Genomic DNA, 17855 nt, shown 5'->3' on the forward strand with positions numbered 1-17855 from the left:
GCGTATGTGTGCGTGCCCAAGATCCCAAGAGGAGAATGGAGGAGAAAGGACTGCGGCGTGACCATCCCCCCCGGGGGGTGATTTCTCGCGTTCTGTCTCTCTGTCTGTCTCTGTCTGTCTGGCGAGCGCATGCGCCCTATAGCAAAAACCTCTCAAAAAAAAAAAATCAATGAATGAATGAATAAATAATAAAATAAAATAAAAAGTTATTATTATTATTTTTTAAAAAGAATGATTTAAAAAAAAAAAACTGGTTAAATTTTCTCTAAAGGCAAAAAACAGTCAGTGACCAGGGTGGGGAAAAGAGGAACATGGAGTTAAAAAGCAGTCTTTGAAAACAAATACAAAGCCCTCGGCTATGAAAGATGATGGCACAACTGGAAAATCTGAAAATGGCCTGGACTAGGTAACACTATGGGTTACTAGGTAACATGGGCTAACATTATGATAACTCTTTTTTAAGTGTGACAATGGTCGCAAGACTGGGAAGATAGACTGGGAGGATAACATCCATCTTTGTGTGTGTGTGTGTGAGAGATTTTTGCTATAGCGTGTGTGTGTTCACTGGAGAGACACATAGACAGAAAGCAAGAAATCACCGCCTAGAGGGATGGCCATGCAGCAATCCTCAATCCCTTATCCTCCATCCTACTGGGAATTTGGGCATGTGCACACTCACGCCCAGAATGAGTTTTAAGCTGCTGGGTCTGGGACTCAAACTGAGGTCAACTACGTGGGAGTCCAGCGACGTAACCATTACGCCATCTGATGGTCCCTGTCTTTCATCTTAAGAGATACACATTGAAGCATTTAGGAGTAAAATTAGGCGATGTCTTCAGTTACTAATGGCTCAAATAAAGACAGGGAGAGAGACAGAGGTTTATGAAAACTAGCAATTGTAGGATTTAGGTGCAGGATATATACGGTCCCACTCACAGTGCTCTTCTTCCAGCTGGGTACAGGTATGAAAATTCCCATAATACGAAGCTGGGGAAAAAGTTGACTGGCTCTCAAATCTCAGTGGTGAGAGGATCCATGGGAACCACTTCCATTGAGGGGAACCACTTCCATTGAGGGGAACTGGGCCAGAATTCACGCACCTACCCTATGGTCTGGTGATCCCACTTCTAGGAACATATCCACATGTCTGAGAAACTGCCGCATCAGTAATGGTGGAGTAGGGACCAGCAGTTGGCGTAATGGCTATGTTGCTGGACTCCCATGTAGTCGACCATGATTCGAGTCCCGAACCTGGTGGCTTGAACTCACACTGGGCGCGTGTGTGGGCGTGCCCAAGATTCCGAGATGAAAATGGAGAAGATTGCAACATGGCCATCCCCCTTGGGGGGTAATTTCTCCCTTTCTGTCTCTATGTCTCTCTGGCAAGCGCACGAGCCCTGTAGCAAAAGCCTCTCCAAAAACACACACACATACACACATGAAGAGGACACACTGGCTCTCACTCTGACTTACCGCGTGGTGCCTTGCGCTGCCTCAGGACCTCACAGAGAACCCCCACTAATAAAAGGCCTCACCAGATACAGCCCCTTGGCCTTGGACCACCAAAACCATGAGCTAAATAAACTGCTATTCTTTATAAATAATTTAAAAAAAAAACAAACCACCAACTTTTACACATGTACTATTTATTCCTCTCCCCCTACACACACACACACACACACACACACACACACACACACACGACCCTGTACATGTACAGAGTATCTGGGGAAAAAAAAAGAATGGGAGAACACCACCTCTAAGGAGGAATGGATGGCCAGGGCACGGTGGGAGAAGAATTTACTTTTCACTTTGCCCCTTTTGGTACCTTTTGAATTGTGAATCACATACACATTATTTACAATTACATTAATACCAAACCAAACCAAAGTTGTGTAGGTCAAAGGAAAAGCCGCCTTACCTGAGGCAGCTATCCGACCATCTTCAGGGGCCTTTGGTTTGCCAGTTGCCCGGACAGCAAAGATCCGCCCATCGCTGGTGCGGATGTATGTCCCTGAGAAGAGATACAAGGAAGACTGACAGGAGCAGACAAGCGAAAGAGCCAACCCTGCGCAACTCCAGAACCAGGCATCCCGGACTGGGAAACGGCTGCAAATCAGGCCTCATATCCTTCAGGTGACATGAGCAGTGGGGTGACTGAGCTACAACCCATAATTATTCATTCATCTCAGCAGCACTACCTGCCTGCCTACCATGTAGCAGGTACTGCTCTAGACAAGAGTATGTCAGACAGAAAGCTTGTCTCGATGCTTGACCTGCAGGGAGAAGTTCACCAGAAGACATCAGGGAGAGAGGAAATTAAATGCAACGGAAGAAATAAATGGGATGCCAGGAAAAAGAGTAGGCTGGTTGCTCAGTTCTCAGGCACGCTGGCCCAGGTCCTCCTCTTGATCTTCAGAAGGAGCTTACTGCCTCAGTGGCCTCTCTCCTTGGCAGGCATAATTCAAGTCCTGGATTCTATTGCCATGAGGCACCAGTCTACCTTCTCAGCTGACCTTTGAACAGCATAGGTTTGAACCTTGTGGATCCATTTATATGTAGATTTTTACCCAATAAATATGTTAGAAAATATAGTATAGCACTATAAATGTATTTTCTCTTCCTTATGATTTTAATATTTTATTTTCTCAACTTACTTTACTGTAACAGTAATAATACATGTAACACACAGAATTTGTATTGGGCTGGCTTCATCATACAGCAGTAATGTGCTACTTGAGAGGAGCCAGATCAACATGGTGACTATGGTTCGAATCACTAACCACTCTACCCAAAACGAGCTGGGCACATGCATGAATGCCAAGTCAGACAGACCGGAGGCGCGGAGGAAGGAGCTCAGTGTGACCGGACCCTACATAGTGCTCCTCTCTCTCTCTCTCTTTTTTTTTTGGAGAGGTTTTCGCTATAGAGTGCGTGCGCTCGCCAGAGAGAGACAGACACAGAAAGCGAGAAATCACCCGCCAGGGGATGGTCATGCAGCAATCCCTTCTCCTCCATTCTCCTCTTGGGATCTTGGGCACACACGCACACGCGCCCGGCGTGCGTTTTAAGCCACCGGGTCCGGGATGTGAACTGCAGTCGACTACATGGGAGTCCAGCGACATAGCCATTACGCTAACTGCTGGTCCCTCAGAGTGCTCCTCTCTTTATCACATGCGTGCACGCACTCTATTATGAATGATAAAGTTTTTTTTTTTTTTTTAGAGATTTTTTGCTATATGGTTTGTGTGCTTGCCAGAGAGAAACAGAAAGTGAGAAATTACCCGCCCCCCCCAGGAGGGATGGCCACACCACAGCCCCTTCTCCATTCTCCTGTTGGAAATTTTGGGTAGGCATGCACACACGGCTGGCATGAGTTTTAAGCTGCTGAGTCCAGGACTTGAACCAAGTAGTCAACTATGTGTGAGTCCAATGATATATAACCATTACACCATATGCTGGTCTCTACAAAGAATTTTTTTTTATACATAAAGAAATAAAAAAAAAATTTAAACAAGATATGTGTTAATCAACTGTTTATGTGGTTGATAATGCTTCCCTGGTCAACAGTAGGCTATTAGTAGTTACAGTTAAGTTGAAGAGGGACCAGCAGTTGGTGTAATGGTTATGCTGCTAGACTCCCATGTAATTGATTGTGGTTTGAGTCCCGGACCCAGCGGCTTATAAAACTCACGCTGGGTGTGTGTGCATGTGTGCACGTGTGCCCAAAATCCCCAGAGGAGAATGGAGGGGAAGGGACTGTGCTGTGGCCATCTCCCCAGGGGGTGATTTCTTGCTTTCTGTCTTGTCTGTCTCTCTGGTGAGTATACATGCCCTATAGCAGAAATCTCTCTTAAAAAAAAAAAAAAGTTGAAGAGTTATTTGTAGTTGAGAGTTGAGTTTGTAGTTAACTAATGTGGGTGCCCAGTGTGTTTCAACTGATTGGGACAGGGATTCAGACCACAGTCACCAGAGGGAATCCAGCTTCTCCTGAGTAACACATCCATGGTGCCAAAGAGCTGGCTCAGATGGGGACTTTGTGAAGTACTACACTCAAAGACGTAAAGATGACATGATAACATTGTTGGCTTATAACTCACTCTATAGCTCTTACCCTCCGATTTCTGTCTCCTGGGTCTACCTGTCTCCATTCAAAGTTCAACATAAAAACAATGGCAAATACAAGAACCTACAAGAGACTTTAATTCCCTCTGTATAAACCACTGACTGATATCCCTGGGGCTCAACCCCATTGGCTAAGCTCCTACAAATGCCATTTGCTCGTGCCTCCCCCAAGTGAGATACCCTTACGGGGTGGTGTCTATGCTCTCTTGAGTGAAACAATGTGTATTTATTCTGCTCCCCCACCGAACACTTCTATCCATGGCAGTGGATGTGCCCCTCGGCCAGGTGCTTACCTTTCGTCCCACGAATGATGTGGATGCTCTCACCAGCATTAATTCTTGCCTGTACATCTGTGGAGCTGTTGAGCCCAGGGATAACGATATCTAGTAAAAAACACCGAACTCAACTTTAGATTGCACAGGCTCTGACTGAGGGAGGGAAAGCATATTCAAAGTCCCACATGTACCCCAGTTCCTCGCTGGTTTCCCTAACACCTTTCAGTACCACTGAGGTTCAGAATTGAGAAAAGTGAAGCAATCACAATCTTTTGTCATTTTCTAAACCAAGGTTACTATGAAAACAAGAATCTTTTTAGAAATAGGATGATCGGGACCAGCAGTTAGCGTAATGGCTATGTCGATGGACTCCCATGTAGTCGACCGTGGTTCAAATCCCGGACCCGGTGGCTTAAACTCACGCTGGGCATGTGTGTGTGCGTGCCCAAGATCCTGAGAGGAGAATGAAGGAGAAGGGATTGTAGTGTGGCCATCCCCCCGGGGGGTGATTTCTCGCTTTCTGTCTCTCTGTCTTTCTGGCGAGCGTATGTACCCTGTAGCAAAAGCCTCTCCAAAAAAAGAAAAAAAAAATATATCGGATTATCTTTCCAATCAATTTCCCATGGTTTAGTTAGAAATTCATAGTTGGGTCAGCCAGTGGCATGGTGGTTAAGAAATCTGGTCAGCCAGTGGCATGGTGGTTAAGAAACGTGGCCGACTGCCTGGTTTGAGTCCCAGACCAAGCGGCTTGAAAAAACATGCTGGGTGCATGTGAATGCATGCCTAAAACCCTGAAAGGAAGGAGAGATAGAGAAGAGACTGCAGTGTGACCATCCCCCATGGGGTATATTGTCTCATATTCTCCCATTTCTTTCTGTGGCAAGCACACATGCCCTCTGGCAAATTAAAAAATTTTAAAAATTTCAAATAAATAAGAGAAATGTTTATAGTTTTAGGTTTGGCAAAGGTTTTTTGAATTCAAATGTTTATTTTTTTTCTTTTTTTTTTTTTTTTTTTGAGAGGTTTTTGCTATAGAGTGCGTGCAATCACCAGAAGGAGAGAGACAGAGAGCAAGAAATCACCCCCCGGGGGGATGGCCACACTGCAATCCCTTCTCCTCCATTCTCCTCCCAGTATCTTGGGCATGCATGACACACCCAGCGTGAGTTTAAGGCACCAAGTCTGGGATTCGAACTGTGGTCGACTACGAGTCTAGCAACATAGCCATTACGTCAACTGCTGGTCCCTCAAATGGCTATTTCTATGGATATTTTTCTTTTTCCCTAAACTATCTGTATCTATCTCATATCATTTTAGGCTCCCAAAGTGGCCTCGTTCTCTCCCTTGATGGCATTACTTTACCCATGAAGAAGATATTCAAAAATGAGCAAAGTGGCGGGATGATAAAGGGGTGCTCTTTTCACTGTTTCAAAATTTTTAAAGTGAGCACATATTATTTTCATTTTCAGAAAGGTTAAGATATTTCCATTAAAATGTATATATCATGAATCTTTCTTTTTCTTTTTTTTAAACGTCTACTTATTTATTTCTCCATCTATTCAAGCCACTGGCTTTGGGACTTGAACTGTGGTTGGCCATGTGGGAATCTAGTGCCTCAACTGCCACACCACCTGCTGGCCCCTATCATGAATATTTTTCTAAGTAATAAGATGAAAACGGGATATCATGAAACGTTTTCCTTCCCATTTACCCTGATCACAGACTCCGAGGGCGATGGGCTGTTCTCCCTCCTCTGCGCCCTGGCTCACCATGCTCGATCTCTACCACACTAACAAAGAAGCAAGGGGCCGTGAGGTCTTCTCGTTACACAGAGAAGGCAATGGCCGTCCTTTATACCCAAGGGCCCCACAGTCAGGCTGAGCTCATCCTAGTGCACCCACATGAGAACGTGAGACAAGCCTGCAGGCCAGTGACGTTCTCACAATCCCCACATCCCCTATCCCAGCCATCACGATGGAGAAAACCCAGTCCTGGGTTTTTATTAAGACATTTCACTAGAAAATAAGTTCCTCAAGATTAGGGACTGACGTATTCTTTACTTTTATCTCCTGGGCCAAGTGTGGCAAGACCCAGAATTAAACACCCAGGTGTTTAATAAATACTTTCTGGACGAACAAGGTAATTTCAAAAGGGACAGTGCACCAGAACAGAACCCCGGACTTCCCAACCTGTTGTGGTGACCACCTTCTGCACAAGGACTCCTGCGCGCTGCAAGTAGTTGATCGGGAAGTTCATGGATGGATTTGTGCTGGAGGCAGAGCTTACGCTGCCTCCCAGTGGGACGTGCCGAGGCATCATGGGGATGGGGGTGGACTGTACGGGACGAACGCTGGCCACGGGCTTCTCATCACCCTTCAGTGCTGGCTGCCTACGAGAGAGAGACGAGCACGTTCGGCAGGACTGTTCTCACTGACCGTTCCCCAAGGCTGCAGAGCCTCTTGTTTTCACCTCAGTTGCCACTAGGCGAGCGAGAAGGATCAGAAGAACCTGCATGGTCTGGTCAGTTTGGAAGGCGACTAGAAGGAGGACTGAGGCAGAGTGGCAGAGAAAGAAGCAGAGGGGTAAAGTTTCAGAGTTTATAAGACTCAGATGCCAGTGGAACAATTCATTTCTGGAGGTGTGAGGTGACTCCTTCTCCAGAATTTGGAGTATCTATTAGAATTTAGTCCTTATGCTAAGGGAAGTTAGGGAGATGAGACGATACAACAAAGAACAAGTTCATCAGCCCCCACTGTGTGCTAAGTTGAAGATCAACGGGCAGGGTTTTCCCCAATCACCCAAGGACAAAGGGCTGTGTGATGCCACATTCAGGTGATCTTGAGAGACTGTCCTTTCGAACCTTGACCACCTTTACTCTCTCTGAAACCTCGAGTCTCAGTAAGTGACGCAGACACCTCTCTCTCCTCTGCGCTACGTTTTTAAAAATAATTTTTCCTTTTAGAATTATTTTAACTTTATTATTATTATTTAATATTTCCAGAGAGAAATAGAGTGAGTGAGACAGAGAGAGACAGACAGAGAGAGAGAGAGAGAGAGAAGGAAAGAAAGAAAGCAATCCTCTAGGTCTGGGACTCAAACCGTGGTCGGCCATGTGGGAGTCCAGCGCCCTTAACAACCACATCACCTGCTGGCCCCAAGAATTATTTATTAATTCCATTTGTTATTATTATTTCTTTAATTTGACCAGACAGAGGCAGTGAGAAAGAGAGAAAAGGAAAGCAAGAAAGCAAGTCGCCAGGTCCAAGACTTTATCCACCATGCCACCCTCCCCTGCATTACTTTTCACCAGGCTCCTCCTCGAGCCAGTCTCCAAAGGTCCCCCGCAGTCACGACTAGCACAAATGCAGCAGCTGTCGAAGCTGAGGTGCTCAGCAGCACAGCACCTAGGGCAGCCTACGCGCTGGCTGTGCATCTTGAACATGTCAAAGAGCCACCCACCGTGGACGACTCACACTCCACTGTCTCCGTTCCTTTCAGCTGGCCGTTGGTACTGTGAAAAAGCAACCTCTGGTCTAAGATCTCTGAAAAAAGTCTCTGAAGTTTGCATTCTTGGTCCCTGGGTCTGGGAGAGAGACGGCCGTGCACGAGCATCCTCTTCCTCATTGATTAAAGATGAGCACACAAAGAGGCACTTTCTCAGCACTCTACGTAGCAGCTGGCCTGCCTATCTCAGCCATGCTGCTCTCAGGGTTGGCCACTTTGGGCAATCGCCTGGTCCCTGTGAATGCCAAAATTCTCAGACAGGCCATAAGGCACAGGTCTGGGTCCCACTGCCTCAGTGTCTTCCCAAGGTGGGTTGGCAGGACTTAAGAGGTGCGAGTCAGATGTCAGTGGGACTCCTCCCAGGATCAAAAGTCAGAAGGGTGACAGGAACCCAGCCTAAGCTTCATACTCTGCTGTAGCTGAGGCTTAGGAATTTGGATTGGATGGTCTACTCGCGTGTACAGACAGGACAGGGGCTCGCCAGCATCATTTGCAGCTCATCAGATGCTGTAAGAAGCTGGACCTCCACAGGGCCAGGGCTGAGTCAGAGCCAGAGCAGCCCTCTCACAGCCCAGCCCAGACCATCTTTCACATCTCCCCCCCACAATGCTTTTCTCCCATGGGGCTCAGGCTCAGCCCGCTCCTGCCACTATATGGGAAGGGAAAAAGGAGCATAGGATGAGCGAAGACCAGGTGACAGTGTCTTGGAAAGGGACACAGAAATAAGAAGTGTGAAGGCTTTGAGAGTGAGTGACTTTCTACTCAAAAGTATCTTCAATTTATTATATAAAAAGCAGCTAAGGGACTAGCAGATGGCATAATGGTTATGCTGCTGGACTCCCAAGTAGTCACCTGCGGTTCAAGTCCTGGACCCAGTGACTTAAAACTCATGCCTGGCATGTGTATACGTGCCCAAGATCCCGAGAGGAGAATGGAGAAGGGATTACCTCCCCGGGAGGTAATTTCTTGCTTTCTGTCTCTCTGTCTCTCCAGCAAGCCCACACGTCTCATAGCAAAAATCTCTTAATATATATAGGGCCAATTTACTCACGAAAAAATCAGTGCCATATAATCTCTTATATGGTTTCATGCTGTAAAACTTCATTTGGCAAGTTAAAAAAATGGAGAATCTTGACAAGAGAAAAGGTTTAAATCTACCCCCCTCAATAACATAAATATCTTTAATTCAAGATAATCAAACAATTAAAAAGTATAAACCACTGAATCAGGCTGTCATTAAGTGGGAAGGGGAGGCTATGTCTTAAAATGGAGGGGAAAAAAAAAGAACATGAATGTGCTATAGTGTCTTACAGCCTCTGCCTGCGTAGCAGTGGGTTTCCATCCTGTTCATATTCTGAACGGTTCTAGATGCTGTACTCAAGAAAAAGATTTTTTTTCCCCCTTAGGCTCATGACAGCCACAGAATGAAATCCCATTAAGAGCAGAACTCCCTGACTGCAATCCAAGACCCAGAGAGAATATGGCCTTCACCCATGAACTTCACTCACTGCTAAGTGAGTCTAAGCCGAGGTGCTAGGGGTGGGATGTAACTGCATTGGGAAGCTGCACCCACCCTACTGAGGAGCCCAGAAGGACTCTCCAAGTCCCAAGGCCAGCAGTTCACTTTCCCAGTCAGGGCAGTCAAAACACCAGGACTGAACTGCTTTGGCACGCTGCCCTAGAGCAGAACCTATCAGTTCACGACAGCCAAAGAGCAAGCAGTAGGCTTTCCCATGGTATAAAAAAGGAACCAGTGGGCCGACAGGTGGCGTGTTGGTTAAGTGCTGGACATTCCCACATGGCCAACCATGGTTTGAGTCCTGGACCTCGTGGCTTGCTTTCTCACTTTCTTTCTCTCTGTGTGTCTGTCTTTCTCTGGTCAAATTAAAATAAATGAATAAATAAATAAAATAAATAATTCTTAAGAAAAATAAAAAATAAATGAAAAAGGAACTAACTGGAAGGCATCAGGCTCAGCCCAGCAGCAGACCCTCCCCTTTCAGTGACTCACCAGTTTCTCTGACTGAAGGCGGGGATGCTGGTCAGGCTCTGGTCGCTGGCAGGGTAATATTGCGCGTACGACGGGCGAGTGTAGGGGACAGACGTGCGCTTGTCTTCCTCGTAGCTCTTCTTTGCTGCTTTCTTCTCGGCCTTGGTCAGCTTGTGATCCTTTCGGTTGAGGAGCAATGACTCATGCTCGAAAGGCTCCTGGGGACACAGAAGGACACTGATTTAATAGCCAGTCTTTGCGCCAACACAACGATGTACAATGAGCCTTACTTCGAGACCCAGAAAGGGCTGGCTGTCTCCAGCACTAGCGAAGAGCCTGCTCGCAGACACGCGAGAGCAGGGTTACTTTAGCCTGTCAACTGTGTCATTCACGAACAGAAGCAGTTTTAGACACCTAATTCTGCCTTCCACAAATAAGGACGGGGAGTTTAGAGAATTAACAAACTACATTATTATATATTTATATTTATTTGTTTTTTTTTTTTTTTGCCATGGGACATGTGTGGTTGCCAGAGAGATAAAGAGAGAGAAAGAGGGATAGAAACAAAGTGAGAAATCACTCCCCTAGCAGGGATAGCCACGCTGAAAACCCTTTTCTTCTATTATCTTCTTGGAATTTTAGGCACTCATGCATATGCATCCAGCATGTTTTTCAAGCCACTGGGTCCAGGACTCAAACTGCGTAATTGGCCATGTAGGATCCAGTCACCTTAACCACCGTGCCACTGGCTGTCCCCCACCTCCCTTAATACCAGAAGGTACATGCAAGAGAGACAGAAGAGGCGTGGTGGTTAAGGTGCTGGATACTCCCACATGGCCAGCAATGGTTCGAGTCCCGGACCTGGTGGTTTGCATTCTCACTTCCTCTCTCTCTCTCTGTCTCTATCTCTCTCTGGTCAAATGAAAAACTAAATGGATTAATAAATAAAATTTAAAAAAAAAAAGAGAGAGAGAGAGAGAGAGACAGAAGAGAGAGAGATGGAGGGAGAATGCTGAGTACCCCTCAAAAGGGATCTGGTCACATCACACTCACATAAGGATTCTGGGTGCATGCCCATCATGTTTTTTATGCCTACATGACCAGGACTCAAACCTAGGTTGGCCATGTGGGATCCAACTTCCTCCGCATAGCTCCTGACCGCTGTTGAACAAGGCCAGCCTCCCCCAACCCTTTACGTTAGGCAAATACATCAGCCAAATTATTACACACGGCCCTTAGGACCAGACTAGGGGAGGGGCAGGCAGTTGGGAGCAGGAAGCAAGACTCCATGGAGCGAGGAAAACAACCACTGAAGTCCACGTTGGCCGCATGGACCACCAGCTTGGATGAAGAGAACGAGCTTGCTGGACAGCCTCTCGGCAGGCTGTGTGCACACCAGGCTCTTACCTTGGTGATAAGGTGAGGGTACTTCAGACAGGCGAGTTGCAGGACCGACTCCTTGATCCCCTTTATGTTTAAGGAGGCTTGGGGGGCTGGCTCCTTCTCCACAAAGTGCAGTAGGTTCTCTACCTCCTTCCGGGTAAAGTTCAGCATTGGATTTAGGTCATCCACCACCCGATCTAGAAGGTAGAAGGCATGGAAAAAGTCAGCACAAAGCAAAGAGGATGTAAAAAGCCCAAACTACAAAGGTCAGCCGAGAGGAGAACTGTGAGTGGCATAACTGTCACTAAGAGTGCCACGTTATCCAGTATCTGAAAGTCAAAGATCAGGTCTGAAGCCCTGGCAAACTGGAAACGTCACGGGAGGAAACCCTATGGCTAGCTTGGCTCTGATCATTAAACCCACCTTCAACAAGTTGAGGCCAATCCCCTTCCCAACAGTTATGTGGATCAGAATGAGAAGGGAGGAACTGCGGCTTTCTGCATTCAAAGCCTGCCTATGCTCCCACACCCACGCCTCCTCTCCTGCCCTTGATCCTATAAAGACGGGAGCCTGTGTAGATGTGCCTCTCCTAGCTCGCAAGGTGGCCCACCTGACATGCCCTGCTTGGAAATCTGGCGGTCATAGATCTTCTTTTCGAGGGTGTAGTCAGCCACAAGGCGATAGATGTGACAGGGCTTTTTCTGGCCATAACGGTACACCCGACACACTGCCTGGGCATCATGGCAAGGGTTCCAGGAAGCATCAAACACCACCACACGGTTGGCACCAATCAGATTCACACCCAAGCATCCGGCCCTTTAAAACACAAGCCAATAATCACTGAGCCTTTAGTCTTAAAGATGGTTTTCAGGTCAGTTGTCTCTGCGACTCTGACTCCAAGTCACCCTTTGTCCTGAGCATGACATGCTCCAGGATTTTGCTGCCTGCTGATGAGCAGTGCATTCCACGAGCCCTGAAGTGTACCCTAAAACCCAGCAGAAAAGAGCTCACCAGCTTAGAAAGACAGACTCCCCTTACCACTGCCTCCCAACCCCAACCTAACAAGTACAGACCCCACATCCTGGCCCCAGGGAATGTCCTTGGTGAGGAGGAACTTCTGCACACACATGTTCCCAGTTTAATAGCTCAGGAGGAGGACTGGCTCACACCTTGCCGAGGGCACTCTGATGACAGATGGCAACACAGCCTTCGGGTTGCTTGGCATGAGACAAGTAACGCCATCAGTCCTTTGCAGTTACCCTGCACCCTCTCCTTTATAAAGCACTTCCACATTCACCACGTCATCTACGCCCTCAGGACACTCCTGAGAGAAAGGCTAGTTATGACCACTGTGAACAAAGGTCCTGAAGAACTCTGCGACGCAGTCATGATGGCCTTCTGACACAACGTCCTTTAGGGGTCCCCACTCTGACCTCAAAACCCAGAAGCAAACCTGAGAAAACGTGGACAAGCCTTCACGGCCCCTGCCTGTGTGGCCCGTTGTCTCAACGCACCTCTTTGACCTCCCCTCTCAGACCCCACTCACCTTGTGGAGAGAAGGAACAGCCAGGTGGTGAGGTTGCTGGGATCATTGAACTGATTAATGAGCCGCTCCCTCTCAAAGGCAGGGGTGCTACCATCTAGCCCTGGGAAGGAAGGAAAAAAACACAAGAAATGGATAGATGAGGGCAAGGGTAACCTCAAAACCTCGGACAAGTGTGTTTCCAAAACAAAGTAAAACAGGCAGGACAGTACAGCTCAGATCCAAGCCCTTGGACATGCAGGTCTACATGGAGACCCAGGTTCTAGAGCTCGAAAACACCCCCAGGTGACTCTTGTGAGCAATACAGATTATAAACAAATGATGCTTCTCTCCTTTGGCCCACATTCCCAGACCCCGGTGCAGGGAGAATCACAACTTGGGAGCTTAGGAAACACTGGCTCAAGGTGACTTCCTTGCCTTGCCCCATGAGTTCTGTGAGTATAGAAGGACAACTGGTTTTATGTTTTCTTACAGAGGATGTTCCCCTACCAGGAATTGACCAGCTCTTGAGGCTAAGCACTTGCTTAAGGAGACATAAAAGATCTAGAGGAGTGGGACAGACATGTGAGTGAAAGGGGGAGAGCTCAAAAGGAGAAAAATAACCTTCAGTTAAGAAATAGTGCAACTGAGGGACCAGCAGTCAGTGTAATGGCTGTGTCGCTGGACTCCCACATGGTCAACTCCAGTTCGAGTCCCGGACCTGGTGGCTTAAACTCATGCCAGGCGTGTGTGCCCAAGACTTCGAGAGCAGAAAAGAGGAGAAGGGATTGTGGTGTGGCCATCCCCCCTGGGGGAGTGATTTCTCACTTTCTGTCTGTCTCTGTCTTTCTGGCAGGCGCACTGCGCCCTATAGCAAAAACCTCTCCCCCCAAAAAAATAAAGAAAGAAAATATATAGTGTAACTGAGAGAGGAGAGGCAACATTTATCCCCTCGGTTCAAGGACAAAGGTAAGGGTATGAAGTACTCCGTGGACAACAGAATTACTACAGTTCAGAAAACAACTGTTTGGGCCAGCCAGTGATATGGTGGTTAAGGTCGCTGGATCCCAAAAGGCCAACTGCGTGGTTAGAGTCACCTGCGCGGTTAGGACCCTGCGTCTTAACAAGCTCTGAATACGTGTTCATGTGTGCCCAAAATCCCCAAGGGAGGGAGAAACAGGGGTGATTACACCACCATGAGAGGTGCTTTCTCACTTTCTCTATTTCTCTCTGGTGAATGCCTGCACCCTTTGGCAAAATTAAAGTGAAAAAAAACGCAACTATTTAACTACCTGGTATTAGGGCTCTCGATCAGGACGTCACCCTGCTTTTCCAATGAGTTCCCACAATTTCCAAGTAGCACTGACTCACTGTCAAGCTTACAGTAAACACAAGCTCTGGGCCAGACTCTGTGCTGCGAGGGTCTCCCTGCCACCCCGAGCCTCCATTTCTCTAAATCCTTCCTTTAGGTCAGCGGCTCTTTTTCACCCTCCCACTACCTAGGGGACATCTGGCAATGCCTGCAGACATTTCTGGCTGTGGACACTGGGGGAACTACTGCCATCTAGTGAGTAGAGACCAGGGAGACTGCTGAACATCTCTAATACACACGACAGCCCCTACAACAAACCACCCAGCCTGAACGCCAACATTGCTGAGGTCAATGTTTCTTGGTTTTTAAAATTTTATTACTACCCCCTCTAAGGTTCTTTTTTAGGCATCCCCCCCCAATCACACTATGCCTTTCATGAAATCTTAATACCACAATTTGTTTATGTGCTGTTATGTGTATCTATAACTTAAACAAAAATTAAAGTTTTTTCCTACTACTTTTTCCACCAAATAACAGTTTTGATTCCTTTAGGGTGTCACCTGCCCCACAGAGAATACACGGGCTAGGCTGTTCTCTCTGCTCCTTCTGCCAGGAATTACCTTCGGGCCTTTTTGAGATGTGCTCTCCAGCTCTCGTCCCCACAGTGATTCTGTCCTCCTTAGAACCCCGTGTGGACACTCAGCCATTGCCTCTTCACATCTGTCCCTGTGCTGCCACAGCTCAGATGAAGATAGGCCCGGGCCTTCGACTCCCCTACACTCCCCCATCTCCCCATGGTGCCCCCCCGCCCATCCTCCAGTGCTTCCTACACAGCAGCCAGTTTCTTGGCTGACACAGAAATTCCTTTGCATTTGATGGAGAGTGGAAGAGGAGAAAAGAAAAGCTGACAGGAGAGGAAACCCTTGAGCAGACCCGCCAAGGCCCTGGGATAAGGCAGTAATGGACTCACGGAAGTAGCTGACATTTCGAACCCACTTCTGTGCTCCTTGCCCCTCGGCACCGGGCAGACAGGGCACTTCTCGCTTCCCTAGGAACTCCTCGATGAGAGCCAAGGTGGAAAGGCTCTGGCTGAAGGGAAAATATTTGATTTAGACGCTCGCACACTCAAGGGTACCTTGCTCCCAATAGGCCCCACAGTGGGAGCTCCCACAACCTACTCCCATATGAGGTCACCCCACCAGGAGGATCAAGGGTCTTCATTCTCCCTAGCTCCTAATAGGGGCAGAGGCCTGCAGAGGGTTAACATAACCGTCGCCACGACACAAAACTGTTTATTCTCTCTGTTCCTTACCTCCCCAATTGAAAAAGTCTGGGGTTTAGCTTAACACACAGTAACAAATAGCATTCGGCATTAAAAACCTATATCAGATGGAATACCCGTGACCTGCCTAGAGGGTCCAGGCACTCTTAGGGGTCTTACTAGGAGACAGGATCCCTAGCATTTGCTTCCACGATATGGAGAGCCAGTCTCCTCAGAAGTGATCCATGCACTCAGCAGATACCAGCTATCCCAATTTAGAATCGCTCTGTCCTCTCAAAGTGGTTACATGTGGAAGCCCTGACTCAGGGCTCCTGGGTTTGGCACTCTCTGGAACACAGTCTGGTCAGAACACAAAGGAGCGGCAATCTACACTGTGTCTGTTTTCCTGGGGGCAGGTAGTCAGGCCTTGATGAGAATCAAAGCTAGACCACGAATGTGACTGTGGGACAAATCATATCAATTATTTGGCTTTATATATACAGTTTAAAATAATAATACAAAAATGTTGGGAGGGACAGAGGTAAATCAGACCAGAGGTCAGCAAATGTCTTCTATGAAGGACCTGATAGCGAATATTTTGGCTTTGTAGACCTCGGACAATCTCTGTTGCAAGTTCTTTGTACTTTTTAAAACAGCCCTTTAAAATGGTGATAACTATTCTTAGCTCTCAGGCTGAACAAAAACAGGACAGAACCCAGATCCGACCTGGACCACAGTTTCAAAGACTGAACTATGATCGCCAATGTTAGCCTAGGGCCCTAGAGTGTCCCCTGTGGAGAAACTGCATCAGGCCAACAGAGAAACTCCAAGAGACACAACGTGGACAGGTCCTCACAGAAAGCACTTGGCTGCAGCGGCACAGGGGACTGCGACTGGTGCCACCTTTGCTGGTCTTACTCTGTAAGGGTTGTGTTACTCCTTCCCACAGACACAGCTTCACTGGAAACTGTCCTTCCTACCTGAACACAAGGATCTTGTCCCCAAGCTTCACGCTTTCCTCAATCAGGTGGAAAAGTAGTACCATCTTGGGAGAGTTCTCTAAGACGCCAGTCTGGTAATTAGTCAGAAGTTCTTTGGCCTGCCAGACAGAAGCAAGGCATTTTGGAACAGGTCAAAGGCCAGGTCACTAAAAATAAAATCCTCTCCCTCCAGGGCAGCAGCTCATTGGCCACCTTTAAGTTTCCGACAAAGAACCTGGAGGGCAGTACCTCGTGCATCCCCACATGGGCTTTCACAGCAGCAGCTCATGACTGTGGCAGCGCCTGCGACTCACCCACTCGTACGTGACGATGTTATTGCCTCGTTCGTGGAAAGGGTTGAAGCCGACTCCCTGCAGGAACTTGCTGTTGGTTGCCTCTCCCATCGAAGAGGGCAAGGTGCTCTCCTCTACTTTGCCTTTTGCTCCCAGTGGCGGGCAGCGGGCACTGGTCCCTGCTGAGCTGAACCGAGCTCTTCCACATCTAGGTCCTGCTCATTGGCCAGGTTCTCTTTCTGAAGGGCTTCATACAGCACGTCAGGGTGATTCCAGATCTGAGGTTCAAGGAAAGTGGGGGCACAGGACAGAGATCACTCCAAGGGTGTCCTAGAAAATCTTGAGATATGCACTTGCTCCAACATGCACCTCCCACAGCACACAATGTCACACCAAAATTAGAGTACTCCCAGCCCCTTCACAAAGAGACTGCACAGTTGCTTTTACTACCGGATGGGTCACCATGACACATGACTGGCAAACTCCATACGAGGGGCCAGGGCAGTGTTCCCAGTACATATCAGAGCAGTTGTGAGGCAGGCTCTGCATTCTCATGCACATGAGTAAGACTGTCCCGGTTTCACTGTGTGCCTACAGTCAGCTCCTGTGTGCAACAAGACTAATTTTTCCCTGTGGACAAAATATATTTGACTGAGATGACCAATCAAATGTTATTTCAGGAAGTATTCCTGGCAAGAGTTGCAAATTCCTAGGAAATGGGGAAGAAGGAGGAAGGATGGATGCACTACCACTGAAGCCCTGCCACAGACTGTACTTGCTTTAGTTTCCTGGATTAGTTTCTAGGACTATGGCTACAAAAGAAATACCATATTGACCTTTGAACAAGGGGTTGAGTTGACTCCCATGCAGTCAAAAATCTACACAATCAAAAACCCATGTATAGGGAACCAGCAGTTAGCGTAATGGCTATGTTGCTGGACTCCCACGTAGTCGACCGGGGTTCGCGTCCCGGACCCGGTGGCTTAAAACTCACGCCGGGCGCGTGTGCGTGCGTGCCCAAGATCCCGAGAGGAGAATGGAGGAGAAGGGATTGCGGTGTGACCATCCCCCCTGGGGGGTGATTTCTCGCTTTCTGTCTCTATGTCTCTCTCTGTCTGTCTGGCGAGCGCACGCGCCCTACAGTGAAAATCTCTCAAAAACAAAAAAACAAACAAACAAACAAACAAAAAAAAAACCATGTATAGAGACC

The 17855-nt window shown here is 47.6% G+C and overlaps 1 protein-coding gene across 1 annotated transcript in view; it reads right to left on the reverse strand.

Annotated features, from left to right (window-relative positions):
* The window catches only part of RAD54L2 (RAD54 like 2), a 107450-nt gene that overhangs the window by 6387 nt on the left and 83208 nt on the right, over nt 1-17855 (reverse strand). The window contains exons 14-23 of the mRNA XM_014584473.2: nt 16667-16826; nt 16353-16471; nt 15082-15200; nt 12824-12923; nt 11888-12093; nt 11302-11474; nt 9916-10112; nt 6590-6789; nt 4419-4508; nt 1922-2014 (exon numbers count right to left, since the gene is read on the reverse strand). Coding sequence (XP_014439959.1) covers nt 1922-2014; nt 4419-4508; nt 6590-6789; nt 9916-10112; nt 11302-11474; nt 11888-12093; nt 12824-12923; nt 15082-15200; nt 16353-16471; nt 16667-16826 — 1457 coding nt within the window. The remainder of the gene's footprint in view (nt 1-1921; nt 2015-4418; nt 4509-6589; nt 6790-9915; nt 10113-11301; nt 11475-11887; nt 12094-12823; nt 12924-15081; nt 15201-16352; nt 16472-16666; nt 16827-17855) is intronic.

The sequence above is a fragment of the Tupaia chinensis genome, unplaced genomic scaffold, assembly GCF_000334495.1.
Source record: "Tupaia chinensis unplaced genomic scaffold, TupChi_1.0 Scaffold147003_1, whole genome shotgun sequence".
NCBI lineage: Eukaryota > Metazoa > Chordata > Mammalia > Scandentia > Tupaiidae > Tupaia > Tupaia belangeri.